Raw genomic sequence first — 25,288 nt, forward strand, 5'->3', positions numbered from 1 at the left:
ACAAGGTGATCCCCTCTCACCTTTTTTATTCATTATAGTGATGGAAGGCCTAAACAATATGCTAAAGACTGCTCACACTAAAGGGTGGATAAGGGGCTTTAATGTAGCAAATGAGGGGAATCTAAGATTGGAAGTCACTCATCTCCAATATGCAGATGACACTCTCATCTTCTGTGATGCAGAAGAAAGCCAACTTAAGATCCTGAGAGTGATACTCATTCTTTTTGAAGCAACTTCATGTCTCCATATCAACTGGAGAAAAAGTCTTATTTTTCCAATTAATGAGGTGAACAGAATGCAACATCTGACAGAGATCTTGGGAGGAGAAATAGGTAAACTACCAACAGTATACTTGGGGATGCCTTTGGGAGACAAAAGCAAATCCAATGAAATCTGGAATGGGGTGCTGGAGAGATGTGAAAGAAGACTATCTAGATGGAAAGCACAATATTTGTCTAGAGGTGGAAGATTGACCCTGATCAACTCAGTCTTAGATGCTTTGCCAACATATTTGATGTCAGTTTTTCCTCTCCCCCCTAAGGTGGAGGAAAAAATTGATGCATTAAGGAGGAATTTTTTGTGGAATGGAGAGAAAGAATACAAAGGATTTCATTTGGTCAAATGGAAGACTGTAATTCTTTCAAAGAAACAAGGTGGTTTAGGCATTAGAAACTTGAAGAAATAGAACAAAAGCCTTATGATGAAGTGGTTGTGGAGATTTCCTAAAGAGGAGCAGGCCCTTTGGGTTAGAGTGATTCAGGCCAAGTATGAGAAGATAGATCACTGGAAAACTAAGGAAGTGACTTCTACCTATGGTATTAGCCTATGGAGATCAATCAGAAATTTGTGGCATTGTTTCTTTCAAAGAACTAGATTCAATGTAAACAATGGAAGAAAGATTTTGTTTTGGGACGATAATTGGTTAGGAAATGACAGCCTCAAACAGCTCTTTCCAGACATCTATCTGTTGAATCAGCAACATGAGGCCACTGTGCAAGAAGTTTGGTCCATCTATTGATGGAACTTAACATACAGAAGGAGGATACAAGATTGGGAGGTGGATAGACTAGCTGAATTTTATGGCACCCTGGACCATTTTGGAGGATTGAAAGAGGGAGAAGACACTCTTAGGTGGATTCATCACAGCAAAGGTATCTTCACAGTTAGCTCTGCCTACAAGAACCTGAATCAAATGGGGACTCAACTCAGATTTTTACCTTGGAAGCTTATCTGGAAAGTCAAAATTCCATATAAGGTGACAGTCTTTACTTGGTTGGTAGTTAAAGAGGTGGTACTAACACAGGAGAATCTAATGAAGAGGGGAATACATATGTGTCCTAGATGTTTTCTTTGTGAGCAATAGGCAGAGACAATCAACCATCTGTTTCTTCATTGCAAGGTGGTTAGACAACTGTGGCACTTATTTACCAGCTTCAGGGGCACAAACTGGACCATGCCACAAAGGGCAAGTCAGGCTATAGAAAGCTGGAACAATGAAGGCAGTTGCAGTACAGACCAAAGCAGATGGAGGATTGTCCCAACAGTGATTTGGTGGACCATATGGAAGGAGAGAAATATGAGATGCTTTGAGAGTAGTAGTAGTCCTTTACACAGGATTAAAATGAACTGCATAATCACTTTTTGCTATTGGTGTAGTTCGGAGTATGTAGATGATCCTATAGCGGTTAGAGATATCCTAGGTCCTTTGTAAGATGAAGTAGGATCTAGTTTAGTTTTGTTAAAGTACACACAATTGTATGTAGCTCCATGATGTAAATTTGGGATCCCAGCCTTTAGTGCCAAATATTAATACACAAAATTATTACCTTTGTCAAAAAAATAAAAATAAAATAATTTGTCACTTAGTTCCTAGTTTATCCTTATTATTAACTATAATTGTTTCCCAAAGCATTGAATTTATTATATTTGAAGGGTGTTATAGTAAAATTGTCATTCTATTTATTGCTCCTTAGGGGTTGTGCCAAGTCAATACTAGATAAGTAAAAATGGATGGGGGGAGTACTTCCCTACGACAATAACTTCATCTCAGTACCAACCAAGTTGCAGTTTGCTACTTGAATCCTCATGTTTCCAAATTAAATTAATAATAGGCCAACAATTTACAAAAACAAAAATTAACAATATTTTTTTTTTTTTTTTTTTTGAAAAGGTAACTTGTATTATAAACACAGGAATACTCAGGATGTATTCCAGTAATACTTACAATCAGAAATACAAAAGTGTTGCTATTTTCCTATGAACTCCTTAAGGATTCTAACATACTAGTGATATCCTCATCTTCATGAGGATATTCATGTTTACACCAAAAATAGAAAAGAGCTAAACATTTCAGCTTCATCTTCTCCATAGAGCAGCTCTTGTTCTCAAAACATCTTTGATTCCTTTCCAGCCAAATAGTCCACCAAATGCAGGCTGGGACAATCTTCCATCTCTCCCTGTGCCCCGATTGATTTCCATCCCGATTCCAACATGCCAAAGCTTCCTTTATGTTTCCTGGCATAGACCAACTGATGCCCCTTTTATTGATGAAAATTTGCCAAAGTTTCACTGTCTCCTTACAGTGTAAAAAGAGATGATTTATTGTCTCTGTCTCACATTCACAAAAAAAACATCTGGAGCACAAATCGAGGCCCTTCTTCATACGTTTATCCTGCGTGAGAACAACCTGTTTTGCTAAGAGCCAAGTAAAACAGGCCACCTTGAAGGGCACCTTAACTTTCCAGATCATTTTCCATGGCCAGTAGCTTGATTGAGTGTGTGTCCTCTGTGAGTTAGAAGTACTCTATATTTCCTACTGGCATAAAAATCTGTAATAGGTCTAGAAAACTGCTATAAAGCATAAGACCTAACATAAACTTATTAACATGACTAGAATAAATTTCAACTAATCGGTATCGCCTATTAAAATCTTTTATACCCATTGTGCCCTATCTTTTGCATTCTGCATTGATTCCAAGTGACTATTGGTCTTTTGAGACAGATTTTTTTCATGTGATTTTAGGTGTACCTTTGTTCCGTCTTAACATCTTCCCTCACCGTGGTTACACACCTACTAAACTGTGGATCTAGAGGTCAATGCGAAACATGATGAAACCATCTCAAGCGATGTTCTCTTATTTTATCCTTGATATGTGTGGTCATTTTTTCTCTTGTATAATCTTATATGTCCGCACATCTATTCTAGGATTCCCATTTCTGCGATATCCAACTTGTGAATGTGCCGGACTTTAGCAGTCTAACATTCACTCCCATACAACTTTGCTAGTCTTATAACCGTTTGATTATCGTGTAACATTTTCATTTATCATTCTTTTCTTGAAATACAGGCCTAGATATCCAAATTGTTTGCATTTAAGCCTGAATTTCTTCCAGAATCACCTCAAGCTTCCTGTTTGGGGTCTGAAAACGCTGTTTATGATTCTTGAGGGGTGATCAGGGGTGATAGGGGGGTCGGTTCAGTTGGGATCTTTAGGCAGGAGGTTCAATTGGGGAACAGGGTGAATATTTTTAGGGGAAATTGTTATAATAATTCTTCCTCTTTAACTGTCGGTTCAGTAGTGTTAGGGACTGTTATGGGGCAGATGCTAAGCCTATTCCTGAAGAAATCATTGAGGGGGAGAGGAAATTTCCAAATGGGCAAAACGAGAAGTACATATAACTTTGGGAAATTCTATATCCAACATCTCACACCTCCATACTGGGGCATTTGTGTATTTCTTCTTCACATGCTCAAACCATCTCAATTTCGTTTCCCTCAGCTTGTCCACCACGGAGGCCACTCTTAACTTGTCTTGGATGTCCTCATTCCTAAATTTATCTCTCCTAGTATGCCTACACATCTATCTCTGCATCCTTATTTCCGCAACTTGCATTCTTCTGAACATGAGAGTTTTTGATTGACCAACACTTTGCCCCATACAACGGAGTCAATCTAACCACCACTTTGTAGAACTTATCTTTAAGGTTTGCTGGTACCTTTTTGTCACACTAAATTACAGAGACAATCCTCCATTTCAGCTATGCCACACAATACGATGTGTGACATCATCATCGATCTCCCCATTTCCTTGGATTAAAGACCCAAGATATTTAAAACCTTTTCTCTTGGGGATAAAATATGTATCAATCCTCACTTCCATGCTTGCCTCACGAGGAGCATCACTTAATTTGCACTCAAATATTTTATTTTGATCTTGCTCAACATGGACCGTTAGTCTTAAGAGTTTGTCTCCAATTCTCCAGCCTAGCATTAACTCCATCATGTGTCTCTTTAGTTAGTACTTAGTACTATGTCATCTGAAAATAACATACATCATGACATCTCACCTTGAATATGCCACATCAATTTATCCATCGGTAGGGCAAATAGAAACGGGCTAAGTATTGTTGGAAGTGCTCCTAGTTTTCTCTATTGTTCTACCTGGGTCTTGGCACCATCGTCCTTTTCGTATATTTCTTCACCAGTCTCCTTACAAGATTAATGCTTTTTGTAGTTGATAGCCGCGACATTTTATTCAAACTAGTTCTTAAAGATGGACGCACCCCTAATCTCTACATCCTCTCTCAAACTTTCATAGTGTGACTTAGTAGCTTGTAACCCGTGTAATTATTGCAGTTTTGGATATCACCCTTGTTCTTGTACTACAAAATCATTATTGCTTAAAAATGGCATTAAACAACCTAGTGAGCCATTGCATACTTGACCTGCCCGTGCTCTTCCAAAACTTCATTAGAATTCTTTTGGTCCGCTCTCTCTTCCCCTACTCATCCTACAAAGAGCACCCTTAGCCTTCTTAACCATAATACGCCTACGATACGCAAAATCTCGATGTCCCTCAGAGTGCTCCAAATCACCCAACACAATGTCTCTGTCCCTTTTTCATTCAAGAGTTTATGGAAGTATGCTCGCCATTTTCGTCTAATGAGTGTGTCTTTCACCAACACTTTGCCTTCATCATCTTTGATACAATTCACTTAATCCAGATCTCGAGCCTTTCTCTCACTTACATTGGTGAGCATGTACAACTTCTTATATCCACCTTTGTTTCCCTAGTTCAAAATACAAGCATTCGAAAGTCGACCTTTTTGCCGTCATATTCGCCTTCATCGTTACCTTATACTTTTCCTTATTCATTCACTTTCCCCCCTCGTCCTTCCTCTAAACTAACTTTGCATATGCAACCTTCTTTACTTCCATTTTGCCTTTGACTTCTCCATTCCACCACCAATATCCTCGATGAACACCAAAGGTCCGTTGAAACCTGTCTTCATATTGTGCCTAGGTTCCTTACCCATTTGGTCTCCCGAACACACATGATATCAATCTTCCTGTTCTTGAGAAATTTCACTAGCTCTATAGTCTATGGACTTCACCGTCAATGTCCCTATGTTCCAAGACCTCACTCTCAGGTTAGAAGAACCCTTAACTCACTTACCACTCCTGTCCCTCAACCCCAGTAGCGACCAAAGGCATTGCCCTATTCAACCATCGTTCACCAGAATCTCTAAGGTAAATGCAAATGAATCGGTTATAGAATAATTAAGTGCACAATAATCAACACAACAAAACACAAAAAATAACAATAAAAAATGGGCAACCTGTAAATCAGAAGCAATAAACTGAAGTAAATATACCAGATCAAAGTAGGAGCCAAAAACACAGTAATATTTACAACAGTGCACCAATAAATTCATGAACCCAATATCAGATTTAAGGAAATCAGTTAACAATCAAGCAACAATAAGGGGCTGCACAATCTGTTAAAGAAAGAAAAGAACGGATGCGCAATCTGTTAAGGAAAGAAATGAATGGAGGTGGTGGATCATATTTGGGAGTCGGGAATAGAAAAACTACTATGGGCAGATTTGCCAAAATTCGGCAAGGTCTGATGTACCCCTTGGTCCAACAGTCGTCGGGATGGGGTCGCTGGATTCTTGTTGACCGGTGGTGACAGTGCAACAAAAAAAATTAGAGAGAGTGGGAATGTGAGATAAAGGGATAAAGAAAGAAGGTCTAGGGAAATCGTACATGGTTTCCGGTGGTGGAGGTTGTCGTCAGGGCAATGACGTGCAATGGTGAGTGGTGGAATTATTTTATCATTGAGCTCTAGAGAAGGTGAGAGAACGCTAGGAGAGAGAGGGAACACTAGAGGGGTAATATTGACGGCAGAAAATGTTAAGAAATGAAAGGTTGTTTGCATAAGCTAATGTTTTCCTTGTAAGGAGGCAGGTGAGGTTGTGGATCATATTCTGTTACATTGTAAGTTAGCCATGAGGTTGTGGTGGGATATCTCTAGATGGTTTGATGTCTCATGTGCAATGCTCTGATCTGTGAAGGAGTTGATGTTCAACGGGAGTCGGGAAGAGTGTATCTAGGAGAAGAAAGCACAAGTCGTGGAATGTTACTCCTCTTGTCTTAATGTGAGTCATTTGGAGAGAGAAATAGAAGAGGTTTTGAAGGGGTAGAGATGAATTTTGCTCAATTAAAGAGTAATCTCCGTTTCCTTATTTTCTTTTAGTGCACCCATGTAGTTCTTGATTTATAGAGGATAAAGTGTCTTTTAGGGAGCCTCATGTTGTGTAGGTTTCTTCTTTATTGGTATACCTCTTGTATACAGCCAAGTTGGCCATGTTATTATAAATGAATTCTTTTGCTTGATAAAAAACTCCGTAGTCCCATTTAATCTCACCTCAGTCTCACTCTTCTTATGCTGACTAAACTTGCAGTGCAGAACCCTTATTCTCCAAAGTGTTTTGTCATAGTTCAAGCTTTTGGTTGACACTCTCACTAGTTTCGTCAATTATCACAATATCATCAACAAATAGCATACACCTTGGCACCTCATCTTGTATTGTGTTGGGGCTGTTGGCTAGCTCATCTCATCCCAAACTTACCCTCTTTCTACTCTTTGTTTTTGTTGATTGTTAAGGTAATGGAAAGGACTCTGGGAAGCTTTCTGGCCGTATAGTTGATTCAGACATGCATGATGTTGGGCGTTTCCTTAACAGGCTCTTGGGGTTGCCACCTGAGATTCAAAATAGGTCTATTCTCGAACCATCTAAATATGGATGCTTGCTATCCATATCTATAATAATACAAGTTTGTTTTGAAATCAGGTTATTTGAGTTATTTGTCAGCATTCTTGATCTTTTAGTTCAGAATGCACGTCTTGAAGGACATTTAGACTCTGGAATTGTTGAAGTGAAAGCTACCTCTGTTGAACTACAAGGGACGCCAAAGGTTATGCTGTTCCTATTTTCTCTTTGCTTTCTTACATAAAACATTTTGTGACATCAATGTATTACAGACTGTTCATGTTGACAACTTGTCCGGTGCTTCAACCATATTGTTCACTTTTACATTGGACCGTGGATTGATGTGGGAGGTACTGTTATAAACTTGATTAGATAGTTACCGTCCAATTTTGCTTTGTAACCTTTTATTCTCTACCTGTAGTGTGCATATGCGTTGCTTGAGGAGAAGCAAAAGGATGAGTCTAGTTCAACTAATAATGGATTCTATGAATCCAAACGAGAATGGTTGGGAAGACGACATTTTTTGTTAGCATTTGAAGGGTATGGAAATTCTTGGTTGGTAGTTTTCTATTTCTGTATGTTGATATTTTGGATTGCAAGTGCAGTCAACCTAATTAAACTTGGTTTAATGCACCAGATTGTATTTCGTTTGCATACACAATAAATTACGTCTAGATCAGTCAACTGCCTTTCAATCCTGTAGAATTTGCGAAAGAAGAGAAGGCTTCATTATATTGCACTACATCCAATGAGAAGGGCTATTTATACGAGTGAATCCTAACTAATTAAGGAAAGGCAATCAATTACAATAAAATGAAATATTCCTTTTACGCTAGGAAAAGGAAACATAAAGTCTCCGTATGTTATTATTTTCTTCCATGTGATGCCTAGGGTACTGCAAAGTTCCTTTACAAAGTCCTTTGATGAGGCCATCATGTTGTCTTTTGCCTCCTTATATTGTTGCTTATGGGTGAAATATTGTTTGACTTGCAAGGTAGGAATCATTCTTAGTTCCAGGCGACTTGCTGTTAATTATGTTTAGACATTGATTACTTTTGCTAGATTCTACAAGGAACTAGTACCCTAACAAAACGTTAGCTTCATAAGTGAAGAATTTGAGCAAGAAAGAAGAACATACTTCTTTGTATTCTGTTAGAATAAGAATAGGTTTATACAATCCTATTAGAATAAGAATAGATTTATACAATCCTATTAGAATAGGAATAGGTTTATACAATTCTATTAGAATAGGAATAGGAATAGAAATAGGAATACTAAATAGTATCCTACTTGGTAAAGGATTGTATTCTAGGGTCTATAAATAGGGTCTCAATGTAATAATGTAGACACAACAACAATTCAATAATATTCTTTTCCTATATTTCTCACATATTCAATATGTATTTACATTCCATGAGAAGGGGTATCTATAAAAAAGTGATTCCTAACTGGTTATGGAAGATAAAAGAAAATGTTCTGTTCATATAATTATACTAGAAAAAGGAAAAATAAAGTCACCTTAAATCATGCTAATTAATTAACACAATCAACAAATCCTAATCCCTAATCAGATGGTCTTTATGAATGGATCTGTATCCTTTCTCCTCTATCCAAGTCCATTTGCCTGTGCATAGCGGGAGTTTAGTGCACAAGGTTTCCCCTTAAGACAATTTTAGGATTTTCTATATCTCACTCTTATGACTTATGCTACTTGGATAGCTAGTTTAATCCCAACTAGTTGGTAGATTTTCTATAGATCCATTTTGTTTTATTTTTAGCCAAGCACACATTCATGTGGAGAAATTCTAGGTTTTGTATGACAACTTCTCTCCATATGATTTTTTGTCTACCTCATCTAATTTTAAGACCTTACATTATCATATTCTATGTAGGATAACTAAGCCATCTCTTGCTATCTTCTCATTTTAGCCTCTATTGTTGCTGCTTATATCTGTTATTGTGTGTGATCATTGTAAATCTTGTCCCATCTTTAATTGATTGTATATCTATTTTAACCCTCACATACAACAACATTCATCTAAGTTAACATTATTAGGCATCTTCCAATCTTATCATGTACTCCCATATAGAATTTTATCTAATCTTTGTGTTATTACTTTGATGAAGAAATAATCTAATGGGAAAACTCCATTATACAAAGCATACAAAAGAGAAGAGAAAATATGGTTTTCAATGAGTGGCTTTCAATCAACTAACTTTATAGACCTTATGGGCGGTGTGTATGCGAAAAATTCACAGAAAAACAAAAGATAACCCTTTAACTTTACAAATTCATTTTCTTACTCCGGCGCTAGACAACTTTGAGTTTAGTTCTTTCGTGTGTTTGGGCTTAATTGGGTGATGCTAAAGAGGATCTTCTGACACACTGGGGATGCCTTCTTTCTTTCATGAGATATTGTTACTGTGTGTGATAAACTCTTTGAAAGAAAAATTTCTAGGAGGGGGATGAATTTGGTTCCACTAGTAGAGTTATAGACAAGATGTTGTACCACAAAACAAGGGGCCTACAAATCAAACTTCTTTATTCTCGATAGTTGTTTGTGTGCTGGCATTCTGGTGTAAACTAGAGGATGTACCTTTATATATTTCTCAATCCTCCCTACTCCTTATCCTAAAACCCTTACTCCCTGTAGTTTCTACTTTTGGTTAGTTCCTTGTTTGTTTCATCAATTATCACTATTATCTATGAACAATGTGCAACATATAAACATTGTGAAAGCTTTGAAGCAAAAAATGTACCATTCTCAAGCTTTTCTAGCAATTTTAAATTTTCATTTGTATTGGAAAGATACGTAGTGTGACGCTTCCATTGCTTCCTTCCTTTCACAACTAAAACTATCATGAATTATTGTGGAAGCTGAAAGTATCTCTTATTTCTTATATATTGGTTCCAACTAAGTGCAGGCTCATGCATGGTCTAGATCTTTATCCTGTAGTTGGATTTTTGTCTTAATTGTTCAATTTTGAGTTCTTTAAAGCATGCGATGTTAATTTTATTCATATAAGTGCCTTTGGTTCAAATGCTCGTGATTTGATCTTTCTATTTGTGGTTGTTCCAGTTCTGCTTCAGGAATGTATAAGGTATTTCGTCCTACTGTTGGAGAGGCCCTTAGGTACTAAAGGCTTTTAATTTTAGGCTTTATGTTACCTTCCTTTTAGAAATTGACTGCTTCATCCTCTGCACCCTACCCTATCTCCCACTGTGTATACCTTACTTAACACTTCTCGATGTTTAGGGAGATGCCCCTTGTAGAATTGAAAGACAAGTACCGGAAACTATCATCCTTAGAAAAGGCTCGTCGTGGATGGGAAGATGAATACGAAGTTTCATTGAAACAGGTAAAATTCTTTATGATCATATATCTTGCAGGATACGCTGATGAAAAATGCACTGGGAAGCTTCCTTTATTTTTTAATGTGATAGGACATATAGTCTTATCATAATCATAGAGTCAGCACTCTCGGGTCTTTTTCTGCATCCTAATTTCACTTATAAGCTAGTCCCTTAATCCCTACTGTAAATCTTCTCTGCACAACTTGTTGTGAATTGGTCATCTAAGAGCAAATAAAACTCCCATTGAACTTCAAGTTTTGCTGCCATGATATGGGAGAGTTCATCTAGTAGAAAATAAAAACCTGGGCGAAATTGAACAGTTCAAATTGCTTCGTTGAAAACTATTAATTCCCTTCCTCCTTTCTGACATAATATCTTCTAGAATACGTTAAAATCAGCATTTCAGCAGAATTCGGTATTTCCTGGGGACCTGATGAGGAGAAGTCTAAAATCTATTGATGAGTTGAGAGAACTCAAAGGCTTAAATGCATCTTTAACTTTGATTGATTAGAAGTGGAAGAAAAGAATAACCTTGCTAAGTAACTTTGTATTTGTGTTTACGGAGAGTACTAGGTAGGATATGGATCGAGTTGGAACAGTTTTACTGTATAGATTTTGTATATAGCTGGTATGTCTTGATTTGAACAGATGCATCCCTCCTTTCCATGTGTTTATAGTATACCTTTATTTGCCCCTAAATAGATGAAAAAATAAAATAAGAGCAATTTGATGTGAATCAATCATGTAGTTTTTTTTGTTTTATTTTTTTGATAACTGTGGTTCTGAGCCAGCTTGTTCTCACCTCGGCTATTTCAACGGGTATCTGCTATCTCGCACCATAATAGTTACTGGGTAATTCTTTACATCAAGGTTTGGACAAATGAAAGTGAAGCAAACTTGTACTTTCCACATGAAAATGTCGATTCCAGCTAGGCTTCGTAAGAAACGAAAACAAGAGGATCACCTTTCAAAGTTTCTAGCAGGCCATTAATGTTACTTAAAGGAACCCTCAGAGAGGGGGCTTGCCTGATTACTGATAATGAAAATACCCTTGTAGTATCGAGGGATTGTTTGTTTTTTCTTGCAAGTATCAAGTGCTTTCAGAACTCATTCTGGTTTTTATCTTTAGTGCATGCATGGCCCAAAATGTAAGCTAGGCAGTTTCTGCACAGTCGGTCGAAGAGTACAGGAAGTGAATGTATTAGGTGGGCTTATACTTCCTGTGTGGGGAACTGTTGAGAAGGCACTCTCTAAGCAAGTAAGATTTTCTTTCATTTTTTTTTCAATATTATTTTCCTATATTATATCTCTGATATGCCTTGGAGATGTGTCACACTTTGGGATACATGAGCTGAGAAAGCCAAAAAGATAACTCATTTTCTTCACGATGACTATCTAATCCATAAGGTACTAATTTCGACTAGGAATATGCAAAAAATAAAAGCATCTCGTTACACAAGAGATGGAGAAAGTCGAAAGATAAAGAAAATTTATAATGAATAGGGTTCAGAATCATAAACACTTTTTATGAGTAATCAATTGGTCTTTTCATATGGATTTCATTTGTTTAAATTTCGATTTTGATTATCCCTATTTCCTAAAGTTGTGGGGACTCTTCACATTTGATGCCACACCCGTGTCGGATTTTCCAAAATTATACTATTTTTTGGAGAATCCGACACGCACCCGCTGACATTTTGAAGAGTCCAAGCAACATAGCCTATTTTGCCATTTTGTGGCACTACTCTAGACTCTAACCTGAGCAGTTTTAGCTACAAGGAGCTCAAAAAGGTGGGAAATTTACTAGACTAGTTTTATAAATGGTGTCTGCCCAGAAAAAAAACAAAGTCTGTGAACATTTTCTCTTAAGGCAACTAGAATCTTGTTGCATTTCCATTGAAACATCTTCTCTTCTCTCATTCAAAAGTAAAGAGTAACAGCTTTCCACAATTTTCGTAGTTTCTTTGGTACTGGATCTCCTTCCCACATTTTGGAATGTCCGGCCACTCACTCGTTTATTGGTTTTAATTGTTGTTGGATACAGGCTCGCCAAAGCCATCGAAGAATCCGCATTGTACAGATTGTAACAACTACTGACAATCAACGGATTGTAGGGTTGCTTATCCCAAATGCAGCAGTAGAAGCAGTGCTTCAAGGTTATAATTCTTGATTCTCTCCTTTCACAATTTTATGGTTGTCTTCCTCCATTAAGTAATGGGGCACAAAACCAGCCTGAGGGTTTGATTCGTTGTGTCAACTGTCCCACATTGGGTAAGGGATGGTTTATGTCTCATAAATTTTTTTGGGGTAATCCTCACTTCATGAGCTATCTTATTGAGTTGAGTTATGTCCAATGTTTATCTCTTTAGGTCCATCCTTGTTATTGTGTTTCCCAATGTTGGGCTCCCATGTTATGTTATCCATGCTCTAGTTGACAGGCATTGGCGAGGGAAGGGTCGTCTGTCTTCTCATATGATTCTGGGTAGTCATCACCTCATGAACTACCTTTTTGGGTTGAGTTAGGCCCAAAGTCTAATTTTAACACCTCTAGACACACCTTCACGTCAATTGGTATTTAATAAGAAAAGTTTCATTAGTCTGTCAAATTAATATATCTTGTGTTTAGTTTGTAAATTCAGAGTGCTTAGTGATTGACTCAGTGAAATCCATTATTCTAAACATGTCTGGTTGAGTTGCTATTAAGATGTTATTGATAATTGCTATATATTGCAAATAACATGCCTTTATTTGTTAAATATAATTTGTGTTGAACTTTTGATTGCAGATTTGGCATGGGTTCAAGATGTTGACGAATGAAAGAAGTGTAATTAAATTTTTGTATCAAGAATATATGGTTACAAAAGTTTCTGGAATAGTCTGGCAAGATGTAGTTGTCTTTATACACTTTCAGTAAGAAGCTAGCCCCTGCATTTTATGGTTGTAGAGAAGCAGTCTTGGTTACAAAATCCATGGAATGAGCACCTTAGATTACCTCTCAAAATTCTTTTTGCATCATAGTTTTTAGATATCAATTCCTTGTAAATCAGATTTAAGAAAGATTTTATTTTCCTTAAATCAATTTAATGGAGATGGTATGAATGACAATTTGAATTTTGAGATCGTTCGATAGAATGGAATCTGCAAGATCATTGAGTATTGTTTATCAGTTGTCAAGAATGGTTGTACAAAATTTGGACTCTAATAGAGCCTCATGTAATATATTGAAAAATTTGTGGACTAATACACATGAAATGATATAATGTTAAATTTCTGTTCCGTGATCGATATCCAAGAAAAATAAAGAGTATCGTTTAATAGGTTGTTACTAATAGTCCCACAATTTTGTAGCATACGGTCCGTCCAAAAAACAATGAGTATCATATGTTAGGTCATCTGGAATGGACACAAAATTTGAGGTCTAGCTCTACACTTATTTTGGAAATTTATAGACTAACAAATTAAAAATTGAGATAAATTTTAAATTCTGATTTGTGACGCCAACTCCAAAAGAAGCAATGTCCTCCTTGCGAAACGATAAGAATCATTTAATAGGTTGTTACCAATGAACCATAAAATTTATTGTCATACAGAGTATGTCATACATAATTCGAAAAGTTGAGACAATTGTGAATTTCTATGTTGTGACACAAACACTAAAAAATTTCGTATCACATAAACTCCAAAAAAATAATATACGCCTTTTGAAAATAATGAAAGTGTCATTTAATAGGTCGTCACCAATGAATGCATAGTTTCAAAAAATTCATGAATGGATACACAAAAATCTAAATTCCTAATTTAACATACGAAAAATTGAGCAAAATTGTCTAAATCCTGTAGATTGACCCCATAATGTCCTAATTGTCTAATAATAATACAACATTTTAGTGGCTATCAACATTTCTTTATGCAGCGACAAATTTGCTACAAATGCATACTTTAGGGGAGGTAAAGTTGGAATAATTCTTACTTTTAAAGGCAACAACATACTTTATAGCGACAATTAGAGTTGCCACTAATAAAGTCAGTAGCAACTAAAATATCTTTTACCGGCAATCATTCTTAAGATAAATGTTGGTTTTTAGTGGCAACATATATATTTTTCGCAGCGATTAAAGTTGCAACTAGAATTGACTTTTAGAGGTGACAAATATATGTTTAAGCAGCGGTTATTGTTGTAAAAATTGTTGTTATTTATGGGCGACAAATATACCTTTAAGCGGTAATTTAAGGCAACACAAATACAGACTGTTAGTGTCAGCAAATATACCTTTAGCGGCGAGAATTGTTGTCAAAAATGCTTGTTTTTAGTGGCAACATTATACCTTTTACTGGCGTTTAAAGTTGCCACTAATAAAGATTTTTAGTGGCGACAAATATATTTTTTAGCGGCGACAAAAGTTGCCACTAATACTGTATTTTAGTGGCGACGTATATATGTTTTCGCGGCGACTATATTTGCCTCTAATACAGTGTTTTAGTGGCGACATATATATGTTTTAGTGGCTACTAATACAGTCTTTTACTGGCGACTGTAAAAGACATATATGTGTTTTCGCGGCAACTGTAGTTGCTACTAATAAAGACTTTTAGTGTCGACAAATATATGTTTTAGCGGCGACTATATTTGCCACTAAGGTTTTAGTGGCGACATATATATGTTTTGGCGGCAACAGTAGTTGCCACTAATAATAAGACTTTTAGTGGCGACGTATATATGCTATAGCGGCGACTGTAGTTGCCACTAGTACTGACTTTTAGTGGCGACATATATATGCTTTAGCGGTGACTGTAGCTGCCACTAATACAGACTTTTAGTGGCGACATATATACCTCTTAGCGGCGACTAATTTTGCCACTACTACATTTAGTGGCGACTTATATAGGTTTTAGAGGCGATTGTTGTTGTCGCATTACTAATGCTTGTTTTTAGTGGCAACAAATAAACCCTATAGCGGCGATTTTAGTTGCCACTAATAAGTGGCGACTTATATATGTTTTAGCGGCGATAATGTTGTCACTAATGCTTGTTTTTAGTGGCAACAAATGTACTCTTTAGCGGCGATTATAGTTGCCACTAATACTTTCTTAGTGGTGACTTATATGTGTTTTAGCAGTGATATTGTTGTCACTAATGTTTTTGTTCGTGGCAACAAATATACCCTTTAGTGGCGACTTATATAGGTTTAAGCGGCGATAATTATTGTCACTATACTTATTTTAGCGGCAATGATTTAAAAGTAGATGTAGGGCGTGAGGACGAACTAGACCAACACTCTTATAGTCTTACATTGAAGAACAAAATTCTTGGCGTAATCAATGAAACTCAAAGAACGCTCAAAAACCTAGTTTTTCTCCTCTTGGAACCTTGTTCTAATGTCTTGAAGTGTAAATGAACGTAAAAGAATTGATTAATACTTTCTAAGCCCTTAATTAGGTGTAAAACGTTGTGGTTTAAGCTTAGAATATGAGTTTAAATGACATAGTTTAAGTACCAAACATATATGAAAAAAACCAAAACAACCCCACCTTAAAAGAGTGACGAGGTGCCTTAAAAAGGAGGCTTCACGGCCCATGAAACACTTCAAGGGCCGTATAACCGACCGTGAAGCTTTATCTGCCTGACAGGGCTTCACTAAAATGGTCAGAACATTTTACTCTGAATTCGAAATAAGGAAAACTTGGTGGCGTAGGAAAGAGGACTCAAAGAACTTTAATTTGATAGGTCATGGGTTACCTAATTCATTATGTGCTGAGAGATATGATCGTTTGAATTTGACTCAACTTAAAAATTGATGGGTGACTTGTACAGACCCCTAAACGGACCATACAAGCCACCACAGATCGTCTTGGGTCCTGTCCAGGTGACCCCACCTTGGCAACCCTGGACGGTTGGCCACCATGCCCTAAACGGGCCGTGGACCCCTAAACGATCTGTACATGGACCCCTAAACAGTCCGTGTAGAGAGCTGTGAAGGGTCCATGGTTCATTTTGAGTTTGTTGACTTGCTCGTTAGCCCTCTTTAGCCTTTCTCAAAGTTTGAGGTGTTACACGAATGATTCAAATTTTAAGAGTAGAGTTGTGGGGTGTTATAGAAGGATTCAGGTCTTTGTATTAGAAATTTTTGGGGTGTTCATTGCAAGGAAAGACTAAAAAGAAAAAAGGAAGCTTTTGGCGGACACAAGCCCTCGGGACTTGACACTTGGACACCGGGAAGCTTGCCCCAGGGTCCTTCGTTTGGAACGTTACATTTGTTATGCTATCTTAATATTTTATCATGACTTCTTAAGTTTTGTTATTTTCTTTTTTGAACTAGTTTGAGTATATTTCTTTTTATGTCGAGAGTCTATCAAAATTAATTTTCGTATCTCCAAGATACAAATAAAATTTGCATTCATAGTATCCTCTATTTCGCACGTAAACGATGCTACTAAGAATCTGGCAAACTGGAATCAGGCTATGCAAGCGAGTGCCAATAGGGGGACGGTGACTAACTCAAATCAGGCGACACTTGCTAGTGATGCAGGTGTTGTCACAACTGACTGGAATCAGTCCTCACAACATAACAATGGGTATCCGTCACATATGGTTTTTTATCCTCAGTACCTTGGTTGGTATTATGATACAGTTGCACTTGAATGGTGCTCTCTGGTTGGTATTATGATACAATCACTTGAGCAAAAGCATGCCTCAAGTGATTACTATGGGACTCAGACCACAACCAATTATTCACAACAAGCATTTCAGAGTAGCCAGCAATTTGCTCATTATGATGGAAAACAGATTGTGATGAAAGATCACACTCCCTCAATCTTAATTTATGTGGTACTTTTTGAATTACGAGATTCAAGCAAGTCTATCTTTTATCGTAAATTTTTCATACATCTTTTAAATATTTTGAATTGACAATTATTGAGACTTATAGTACTTTTTACGTAGTTTATAAATATATAAATTTTATTTCTAAATTGCTGGTCAAACTGAAAATGTTTGCCTCTCGTAAAACGAAAAGTGTCACATAAATTGAGACAGAGGGAGTAGTTCTTTCGGGAACTCATCCTTTGAAAAGTCAGGTTTGTGTTAAAATTGTTTCCTTTTTTTGTCTTTCCCAAATGACTTGTCCACTCCGGGATAACTGTCCAATAACGTCGCACAACTCAAGTATTTCTGGATTAGTTGAAGAGTCCAAAGCTCCACAAAAAGAGCACATTCCTTCAACATATAAATATTCTCTCTTATATAGTGAATATAGTTGAAATCCTATATTTTTCTTTGTCTCAACTCTCTCTTTCACTACACTAAGCTCAATATAAACACCATATAGTACTCCTTATCTTTACCACTCTATAGTTTCTTGCATATCTCTTCATCTTTTCATAAAGTAAAACCATCACTATTTATATATGATGAATTCTTTCTTATAATGAACATATAAAGATAATGAGTAGTAAATTGGGCAAATAAATAGTCCAAAAGTTACATAAGTTACGAGAATAATGGATGAATAGGTTAGAAAAGTTACTAACTGATGACCACATTTTGCAACAATTGATGAGAGTAATGGGAGGATATAATTGTCATCAAGGCACAAAGAAATGCTGCTCAATGGCAGCATAAACACACTCAAAATTGTCCCTGTGTAGCACCTATACAATTGGTAGTATGATTCAATATTTTACTAATATTAATATATTAAACTTAGGAATGGCAAAGGGACGGGACGGATTACATCATTTAAGAGCTTTTGTGGGTGTAGTGCGGGGCGGGTTCAAATATAGTTTTTCAAAATTCACGCGGGACGGTGTGGATTGCGGGTTATGAATAAAAAAATTTAATTTCAGAGTTTCACATCAATTTTTGTACCAGTTTTGCATCAGTTTGAGATTTTCTTTTTTCTTCGAATGAAAATCTGTTTTAATGGCCCAAAAATTAGAAGAATAAAAAAGCAATATTAAAACGATATTACATAACTGTTACATATAATATTTTGTTTATTACCTCAAATTCAAGCAATTTAAACTATCAAAAAAAAATTATTAACATATATTCATTTTAGCAGGTAAACAAAAAAAAAAGCAGTTAACAAAATCTGACTCTTTTGGTTAAAAAATTATTGTTTTTAGTATCTGAAACTTCTTACAAATTTTATGAGGCGGGGCAAAGCGAATTTATGTCAGGCAGAGTGATGCGGGTTGGAACCAATAAATTTTGCTAGTGTAGGATGAAGCAGGACAGATTGAAATCTTTATGGATTTATGCGAATTTGCCCTGCAACCACCCGCCCTACCCTATTGTCATTCCTAGCTACACCAACAAAGTGTAAATCCATAATCATTTAAAAATAATACTAAACACTAATATTATTATTTACCATGTGGCATATTCATTGACCCCATGAGTGAAAAATTGAAACAGCCGTCACCAAACAAAACAAAAATAAACAGCCGTCACCTTTTTAAAAACTTCTATCCACATTATTATAATTTAGAGCCACCATTTTTGAATAGAATACTTTTCTGGGAAGGATCTAAAATTGACCAATAATGTGAATATATTCAAAAGATCATGACCGTCCATTACTCCACTTGCTTACGTGTCATAATTTCGACTATCCATTTCATCTCAAACTTGGTGTAAGATAAATCTAACAATACAACAACTTAGTCAGTATAATTTTATAATTGAATCCGGAGAGGATAGTGTCACTTATCTTTCGCCGAATCAACTCACTCAAAAATTATATCGTAGGAAGTAAATTTTTGCTAAAATATTGGGAAGCTTTCTAAAAAAATTTCATATAAAAGTACTACTATTTTTTTATTATTGATTCAATCAAAATATCTATAAGAATAATTACTAAACATTTTAAGGTGGGTAACTGTGTATATATAGACTTTACCCCTACTATATGAAGTAGAAAAGTTATTTCTAATAACTATAGACTCAATTTAAAACATTACAAAAAGAAAAATAACGAGAGAGAAGAAATCAAGACAAAACACGTGTACTTTAACTAACCATCTATACGTAGAATCCATTAGAAAATTATATTGAATTGTTGAATATGTCTATGAACAGAGAACAGAACGCGTTTTAGGTAAAAGCCAACCGACAAGCAGACTTGGACCGACCAATCACCTGAACCACCCATGTTGTTTCCTTTTTACCCACCTCTTATTTCGCCACGTGTACATCCCCCAACGGCTAGTTTTTCATATACATAAGTAAAATCCATTTTGTCATCTAAAATTACATACTTATCTTTTAGCCAGTTGAATATATAAACAAATTTGACTCATTTTTTCAACCAATTGTTTGTACAGTTTTGTGAAAAAGGATATAGCTTTGTTGGATCTGTCTTGATATAGTGTTCATTTTCAAATTATTTGCATAAAGGTATGTTATCCAAAAAAAATTAAATACTTTTCTGCTTACCATTTGACTCAATTGACTATCTTGATTTCAAAGATTGAATTTTTTTTGAAAAATAATTGTTGGGGTTTCTTGGTTTTGCTGTTTAGTTCATTTGGGAAGTTGGGTTTTGGTTTTTTTGATAGTTTATTCATTTGGGGTTGTTTTTAATTGTCTAATTTGGTGGGAAAAATCTAATCTTGACAGTGAAAACTAAAAAAAAAAAATTGGTAATGGGGAAGACATGAAAAGTGAAAATTTGCTTGGTTTTATTGTTTTTAGTCCATTTGCTTAGTTGAGGTTAAATTGTTTTTGGTAGTTTATTGATTTAGGGTTGGATTTTGGATGATACTGATTTGTTTTGTTCTCTGTTTTGGTGTAAAAATCAGATCTTTGCAGTTGTGTTTTCTGTGAAAAAAGTTGAAGAGAAATGGCAATGGGAAAGAAGATATGTGAAAATGTTGGATTTGGGCTTGTGAGAAGTACCTCATTTGGGAGGAAAAGAGTTTGTTTGCCTAATATTAGGGATCTTGAGTTCATTTCAACAACACCTACAAAGAAAATATGCAGAAAGAATTCATTTTCCACTTGTGTGAAGTCCCCTCTTGAAGCCCTGCCTCAAGATATCCTGGTTAGTACAAAAATCAAAATTTTCTTTTAAGCAATAGTATAGTCACGGGTTCGAATCGTGGAAACAGTCACAAATGCTTACAGTAGGATAGAATGTCTGCATCATACCCCTTGAGGTGTGATGCTTTGTGCACTGGGCTGCCCTTTCACTGTACTTAAATTCATGGATTCCCAATTCATTTACTATCTAGTGGACTGGCTTACTGAAAAAGATGTGTTGTTTTTTTCCCATTATGCAGATAAGGATAGTGTGTGGAGTTGAACATGATGATCTAAAGAGGTTGTTTCATGTATCAAAACCAATTAGAGAAGCGGTAAGCATTAGTTAATTGTTATTGAATATGCTATTACATTATAGTTGAAATATTTTTTTGATAGGATTTAAGTATTGATGAACTCTATGGTTTATTTGGTGAATGAACAGACTTTGGTTGCAAAAAGATGGCATTTTGAATATAGTACACCAACAAAGACACTTGGTTTTAAGAATGCTACTGATATAGATAATTGGAGTGAGTCTAATGATGTTGAAGTGCCTAATGCTCCTAGGCAATCGAAGTTTCCAAGGGCTCGTTTAAGCCGGAAGAAACTAGCTGACATATCCGTGGCCTTGTTTACATCAGACAGTGAAGAAAATTGGCCGCGGAGGGAGTTATTTATGTAAATGGACACAGAGGTATAGATCTCAAATCAGATTCTTTATTTGTACTACAGCAAAAACAACAACAGCTATGCTTCAATCTCAAGCGAGTTGGGGTCAGTGCCATATGGATCCTCATTGTTCGGTTGCTCCATTTAAGCCCGTCTCGGTCTGGATTCTGTATAGGTATTGTTGTAGAAATCATAGGTCTTATCAGATGTCAGTTGCTTTGTGTACATGTCACAACAATCTTTACAAGCCACATTGTTCTTCAACACTTTCATTGAAGATGGAGTGGCCTGTTTGTACTTGTAGAGAGGTTGATTTAGGGATTTTGTTTGAAGAGCTCTGTTGGCCCTTCTGATCTCATAGGAATTTTAGTTGTATATAGGAGTCTAGTCTCTTGTAGTACCATTTTGTTTAGTTATTAAATGAATAAATATGTATTCAACTTTAGCTCAAACTTGTTTGCAATTTGGATATTGTCCTGGAATTCTAGTTCTATTTTGTTTACATCAACTTTTCTTGCATGAATACCAATATGGACAATAGTGTGAAGAGATGCAATGTAATCTTGTAAGAAATAGAGGATTGAAATAATAACATATCCAGAGGTAGATATGTTGTTTTCGATAGACCACTGACTCAAAGAAAAATAGTCCAAAGCAGTCCAGAAAAAGAGTAATGAAATCGTAAAAGCATAACAAGACATTTTGAACAGGTAACTACTACAAATAGCAACAAATAGTAACAGAAATCAAATGACAAGAGTAGCTCACCCTATCGTACTAAAAAAGGCTTATAGATTCAAGCCATAAAATTTCTCAGTTCTGACGTAATGTACTTATTAGATTGAATGGACGAAAATTGAGAAAACACTACTATTTACTATCCTAATTCGTGTTCTTCACGACCTCAAAACACTACTAGTTACTATCCTAATTCGTGTTCTTCACGACCTCCTATCTAATCACCTCTCCCAAAAAGGATTGATGAATGTATTTTTTAAATTAAACACTTGGATGGAGCAATAAGTTAAAGAAAAAGACAAGAACAAACTTTTCCATTATCTTTTTCTTCAACTTCTTTTCATTAATTGGACAAAATTAAAGAAAAATTTCCAACCATGTGCTCATGTGTTTTACATTAAATAAACATGAGCACATGACACTAATTTTAAATATGCATGAGCACATGACATTAATGAAGAACCAGATTCCTTCTGTGTCCTTCCATATCTTGGTCACCTACCATGTACTCTATAGAAAGTTAGTAATACACGTGTTTGGTTACTTGGTATAGTATGGCATACATATATAAATTGAGCTTAACTATATTCATATAGTGGGCTTAACTTACTTGGCACTGAGGCGTAATTATGATTGTTTGTTGTTTATGCTTTGACTCTTCTTGATCACAATGTCATAAAGAGTGAGATTTAGATAGAAATTGACATTTTTTTTATTAAAGCCATCATCAAAGGAAGTTCCTTTGATGTTTGGGGGTCAGGCATGACCCCTGTCATATCTATTTCTTTTGAAGGGGATTATGAAAGGAGGGGACACGAACTTTACCTCGATAACAAAAGGAAGGTTGCTAACACAAATAACATTATTCAAAGTTTACTTCACTTCACGTGTCGAACATCAATACAAGCAATATATAACTTTTAATAAAATGGTTAATCCTTCAAAAATCAAATAAATAAATCATTGAAAAGTAGATGAATATCTTTAACACAGAATTAAAAACCTTTTAAAAAAAAGTGTTTGATTATGCATTTCTATTTTTTATTTTGTATAAATTATTTGAGTTGATAGGAATGCAGGGATAAAAAGGTTCCATACTTTTTTCCCATCCTTAGCTTGTAAAAAATTCCACGTTCCTCCCCTATCTCTTCCATTAAACTATTCTTCATTCATTCATATATTATTTACCCACAAAAAGAAAATCAGCATTTCTTCTCCTCCACACCCAACTATCTTATTAGTGTAGCTTGGCTATCTGAATAAGAAAAAATTACGTAGGTTCTCATAAAGTTTTTTAAGATTTTTTTTTTACGTGCTCGCTCCAAAGCGTCAAATTCATGAGCTAATACATACAAAAAATAAAGAAAGTCGAGTAATTCCTAAAAATTGGCTCGTAAATGCGAAAATGTGATTTAAAAATTGATGGAACTATAGATAATGTTTCCCTAACTCATTACAAAGAACATCATAAAGTTTTTTCAGAAATTTTTTTGGGTGCTCCAAGGCGTCAGATTCATGGGATAATATACATGAATATACATTTTTGTTTCTCTCATACACACTCAAACTTTCTTTATTTATCTTTCTCAAAGGAATTGCATTCTTCCTCATCTCTTTCAACTATCAATCAATTAACATATTATTTTTCTCTTCAACCAATAAATTATCAAATCACATTTGGATATTCTCAAATTCGATTCTCTGTCTTTATTTCGTATTTTTAATGCTCGTTTTCAATTACGAAATTAGAGTTTAAAGAGAACAACAAAATGTCCACAACTTAAGTCAAACAAAGAGAATGAAGCATTCAGATTTTTGTAAGAAAATAAAGAGAAAACATAGCATAGAAGATTCAGACATTAAAAACAAATGAGCCTTAGTATATAAAAAAGAAAGCAAGGAGTACTATTAAGGAAAAAGAATTGATGTTTTGTTCATTTTTATACTTTTAATTTCTTTCATTAGGAACCATAGAGGGAGAATTATAGTTGGAAATCAGATTCATCCCATTGAAGTACAGCAGAATCCAAATTCTGTTCTCTTTTAAGCTTATCTTTCAAGAACCAATCACATATTTTCCCAGCATTTAATTCTTCAATTGAACAACCTTCTTGTTCTCCTATCACTCTTAATAAATTGAGTGATGAAATCTGCACAAAAAAAAAGTTGTATGACACTCTACTTTTAGTAATTTCAACAAATATACATCATAAGTTATTTTTCTTCCATTGGTTCACAAATTTTCTTTTTAGTATTAATATTAATTCTTTGCTTCAACTATCCTCACGTGGTGAGACGGATAAAATTCCATCACCTTTTACTCAGATTCGAACAGTGAAAATAACTTTTTTTTAGTAAGGAGCACTTTCCTCTTAAATTGGTCTTACAGAACATAAATTTAGATACCAAATATTGAGCGAGACATTAAAAAAAGTTACTTGCTTCAACTTCTTTTTTTTCACCCCCTCCAAATTAAAGTGTTACACCTTCCACATATATGTCACACAAAACCAACTATATCATTGCTCCAAAGCCTAGTGGGGTGGCTTAGGGGGAGCCAAGTTGGGCCAAGGGGTTCAGATGTCCCCTTTGGTGAAATTCTATACATGGTTAAGACTATTTTCATATAAATATAGTAAATAGCAAATCCTTTTTGACATTTTGTGTGTTTACTTCTTTATTTGAACCATGGTTAATGAAAATTCTAGTTGCAGTGTTAGTTAAATCACGGGTTATAACATGTTTTTAAAAAATCAAATTGTGCAATCAGTGTATATAACTTAAATCCGTGACGTACCGTCAATCGACATAGAAAACGTTCATGAGTGCTGAGGCCGGACATTTCAACAAGGCCAGCTTCTTCTAGTGTCAAAAAAGTACGCCTTTCACCATTACTTGCTCTCACTACTAAGCTTTGCATTTGCTTTTTTCTATAAGCAAATTTTAATGGTTCTACAACATAATTAGCATTTGCATTTCTATATTTGGAACTTATAAATGATGGTACTAATTGATGGTAATTTTGTCCATAAGTTTTGAGCATATTCATTGTTTGGATAAATGGGGAATAAAAAGCTTGTTGTGTTTATTTTTCTTCAATGGCTTCAATCAATTTTACATGGGGTGGATTGGTCGTTTATCTAAATGGATTTCTTTGTGTGGTTTAAAATGCAAGACATATTTTGGATGGTTGTACATTAATTGGGCTACCAATTAGCCAAGTTAGGCCCAATTATTTACTCCTTCGATTCCAGTTTATATGAGTTAGTTTGATTGATACGAAATTTAAGAAAGAAAGACTTTTAAAACTTGTGATCTTTGTGTAACTATAATTTATTTTACTAAGGATAGAATGAGCATTTTGAAGATAACTAAATATAGAAATGTGGCAATTTTCTCCACAAGTTTTTGGCACAATCATCAATTGGATTAATGGGCGTGGGTGG

General features: G+C 35.4%; 3 protein-coding genes across 3 annotated transcripts in view; 2 read left to right on the top strand and 1 right to left on the bottom strand.

The window, feature by feature from the left end:
- Window positions 1–13,535, top strand: part of LOC125821259 (protein FORGETTER 1) — a 35,842-nt gene extending 22,307 nt beyond the window's left edge. The window contains exons 24-32 of the mRNA XM_049500676.1: window positions 6,951–7,062; window positions 7,138–7,261; window positions 7,329–7,406; window positions 7,478–7,596; window positions 10,137–10,190; window positions 10,314–10,416; window positions 11,541–11,669; window positions 12,456–12,567; window positions 13,197–13,535. Of these exons, the coding sequence (XP_049356633.1) occupies window positions 6,951–7,062; window positions 7,138–7,261; window positions 7,329–7,406; window positions 7,478–7,596; window positions 10,137–10,190; window positions 10,314–10,416; window positions 11,541–11,669; window positions 12,456–12,567; window positions 13,197–13,228 (863 nt within the window). The 3' untranslated portion in view covers window positions 13,229–13,535. The remainder of the gene's footprint in view (window positions 1–6,950; window positions 7,063–7,137; window positions 7,262–7,328; window positions 7,407–7,477; window positions 7,597–10,136; window positions 10,191–10,313; window positions 10,417–11,540; window positions 11,670–12,455; window positions 12,568–13,196) is intronic.
- A 6,167-nt stretch (window positions 13,536–19,702) lies between these two features.
- LOC125821310 (F-box protein SKIP27-like) lies at window positions 19,703–21,606 on the top strand. The gene is made up of 4 exons (XM_049500725.1): window positions 19,703–19,808; window positions 20,213–20,454; window positions 20,693–20,767; window positions 20,878–21,606. Exons 2-4 carry the CDS (start codon window positions 20,254–20,256, stop codon window positions 21,115–21,117), a joined length of 516 nt encoding a protein of 171 aa, XP_049356682.1. The 5' UTR covers window positions 19,703–19,808; window positions 20,213–20,253; the 3' UTR covers window positions 21,118–21,606.
- Window positions 21,607–23,812: 2,206 nt separating this feature from the next.
- Window positions 23,813–24,935, bottom strand: LOC125821316 (uncharacterized). The gene is made up of 2 exons (XM_049500729.1): window positions 24,640–24,935; window positions 23,813–23,992 (listed from the first exon to the last, which is right to left on the bottom strand). Exons 1-2 carry the CDS (start codon window positions 24,889–24,891, stop codon window positions 23,825–23,827), a joined length of 420 nt encoding a protein of 139 aa, XP_049356686.1. The 5' UTR covers window positions 24,892–24,935; the 3' UTR covers window positions 23,813–23,824.
- Between the last annotated feature and the right edge of the window lie 353 nt (window positions 24,936–25,288).

Source organism: Solanum verrucosum, unplaced genomic scaffold, assembly GCF_900185275.1.
Source record: "Solanum verrucosum unplaced genomic scaffold, falcon-dt-bn FXZP01000222.1, whole genome shotgun sequence".
Taxonomy (NCBI): domain Eukaryota; kingdom Viridiplantae; phylum Streptophyta; class Magnoliopsida; order Solanales; family Solanaceae; genus Solanum; species Solanum verrucosum.

Coding starts and splice junctions, on each gene's coding strand:
- LOC125821310 (XM_049500725.1), top strand. CDS start 20,254: ATGGCAATGGGAAAGAAGATATGTGAAAATGTTGGATTTGGGCTTGTG. Junction 20,455..20,692: donor CCCTGCCTCAAGATATCCTG/GTTAGTACAAAA, acceptor CCCATTATGCAG/ATAAGGATAGTGTGTGGAGT. Junction 20,768..20,877: donor CAAAACCAATTAGAGAAGCG/GTAAGCATTAGT, acceptor GTGAATGAACAG/ACTTTGGTTGCAAAAAGATG.
- LOC125821316 (XM_049500729.1), bottom strand. CDS start 24,891: ATGAATATGCTCAAAACTTATGGACAAAATTACCATCAATTAGTACCA. Junction 23,993..24,639: donor GTTTTCTATGTCGATTGACG/GTACGTCACGGA, acceptor TTTTTTGTGCAG/ATTTCATCACTCAATTTATT.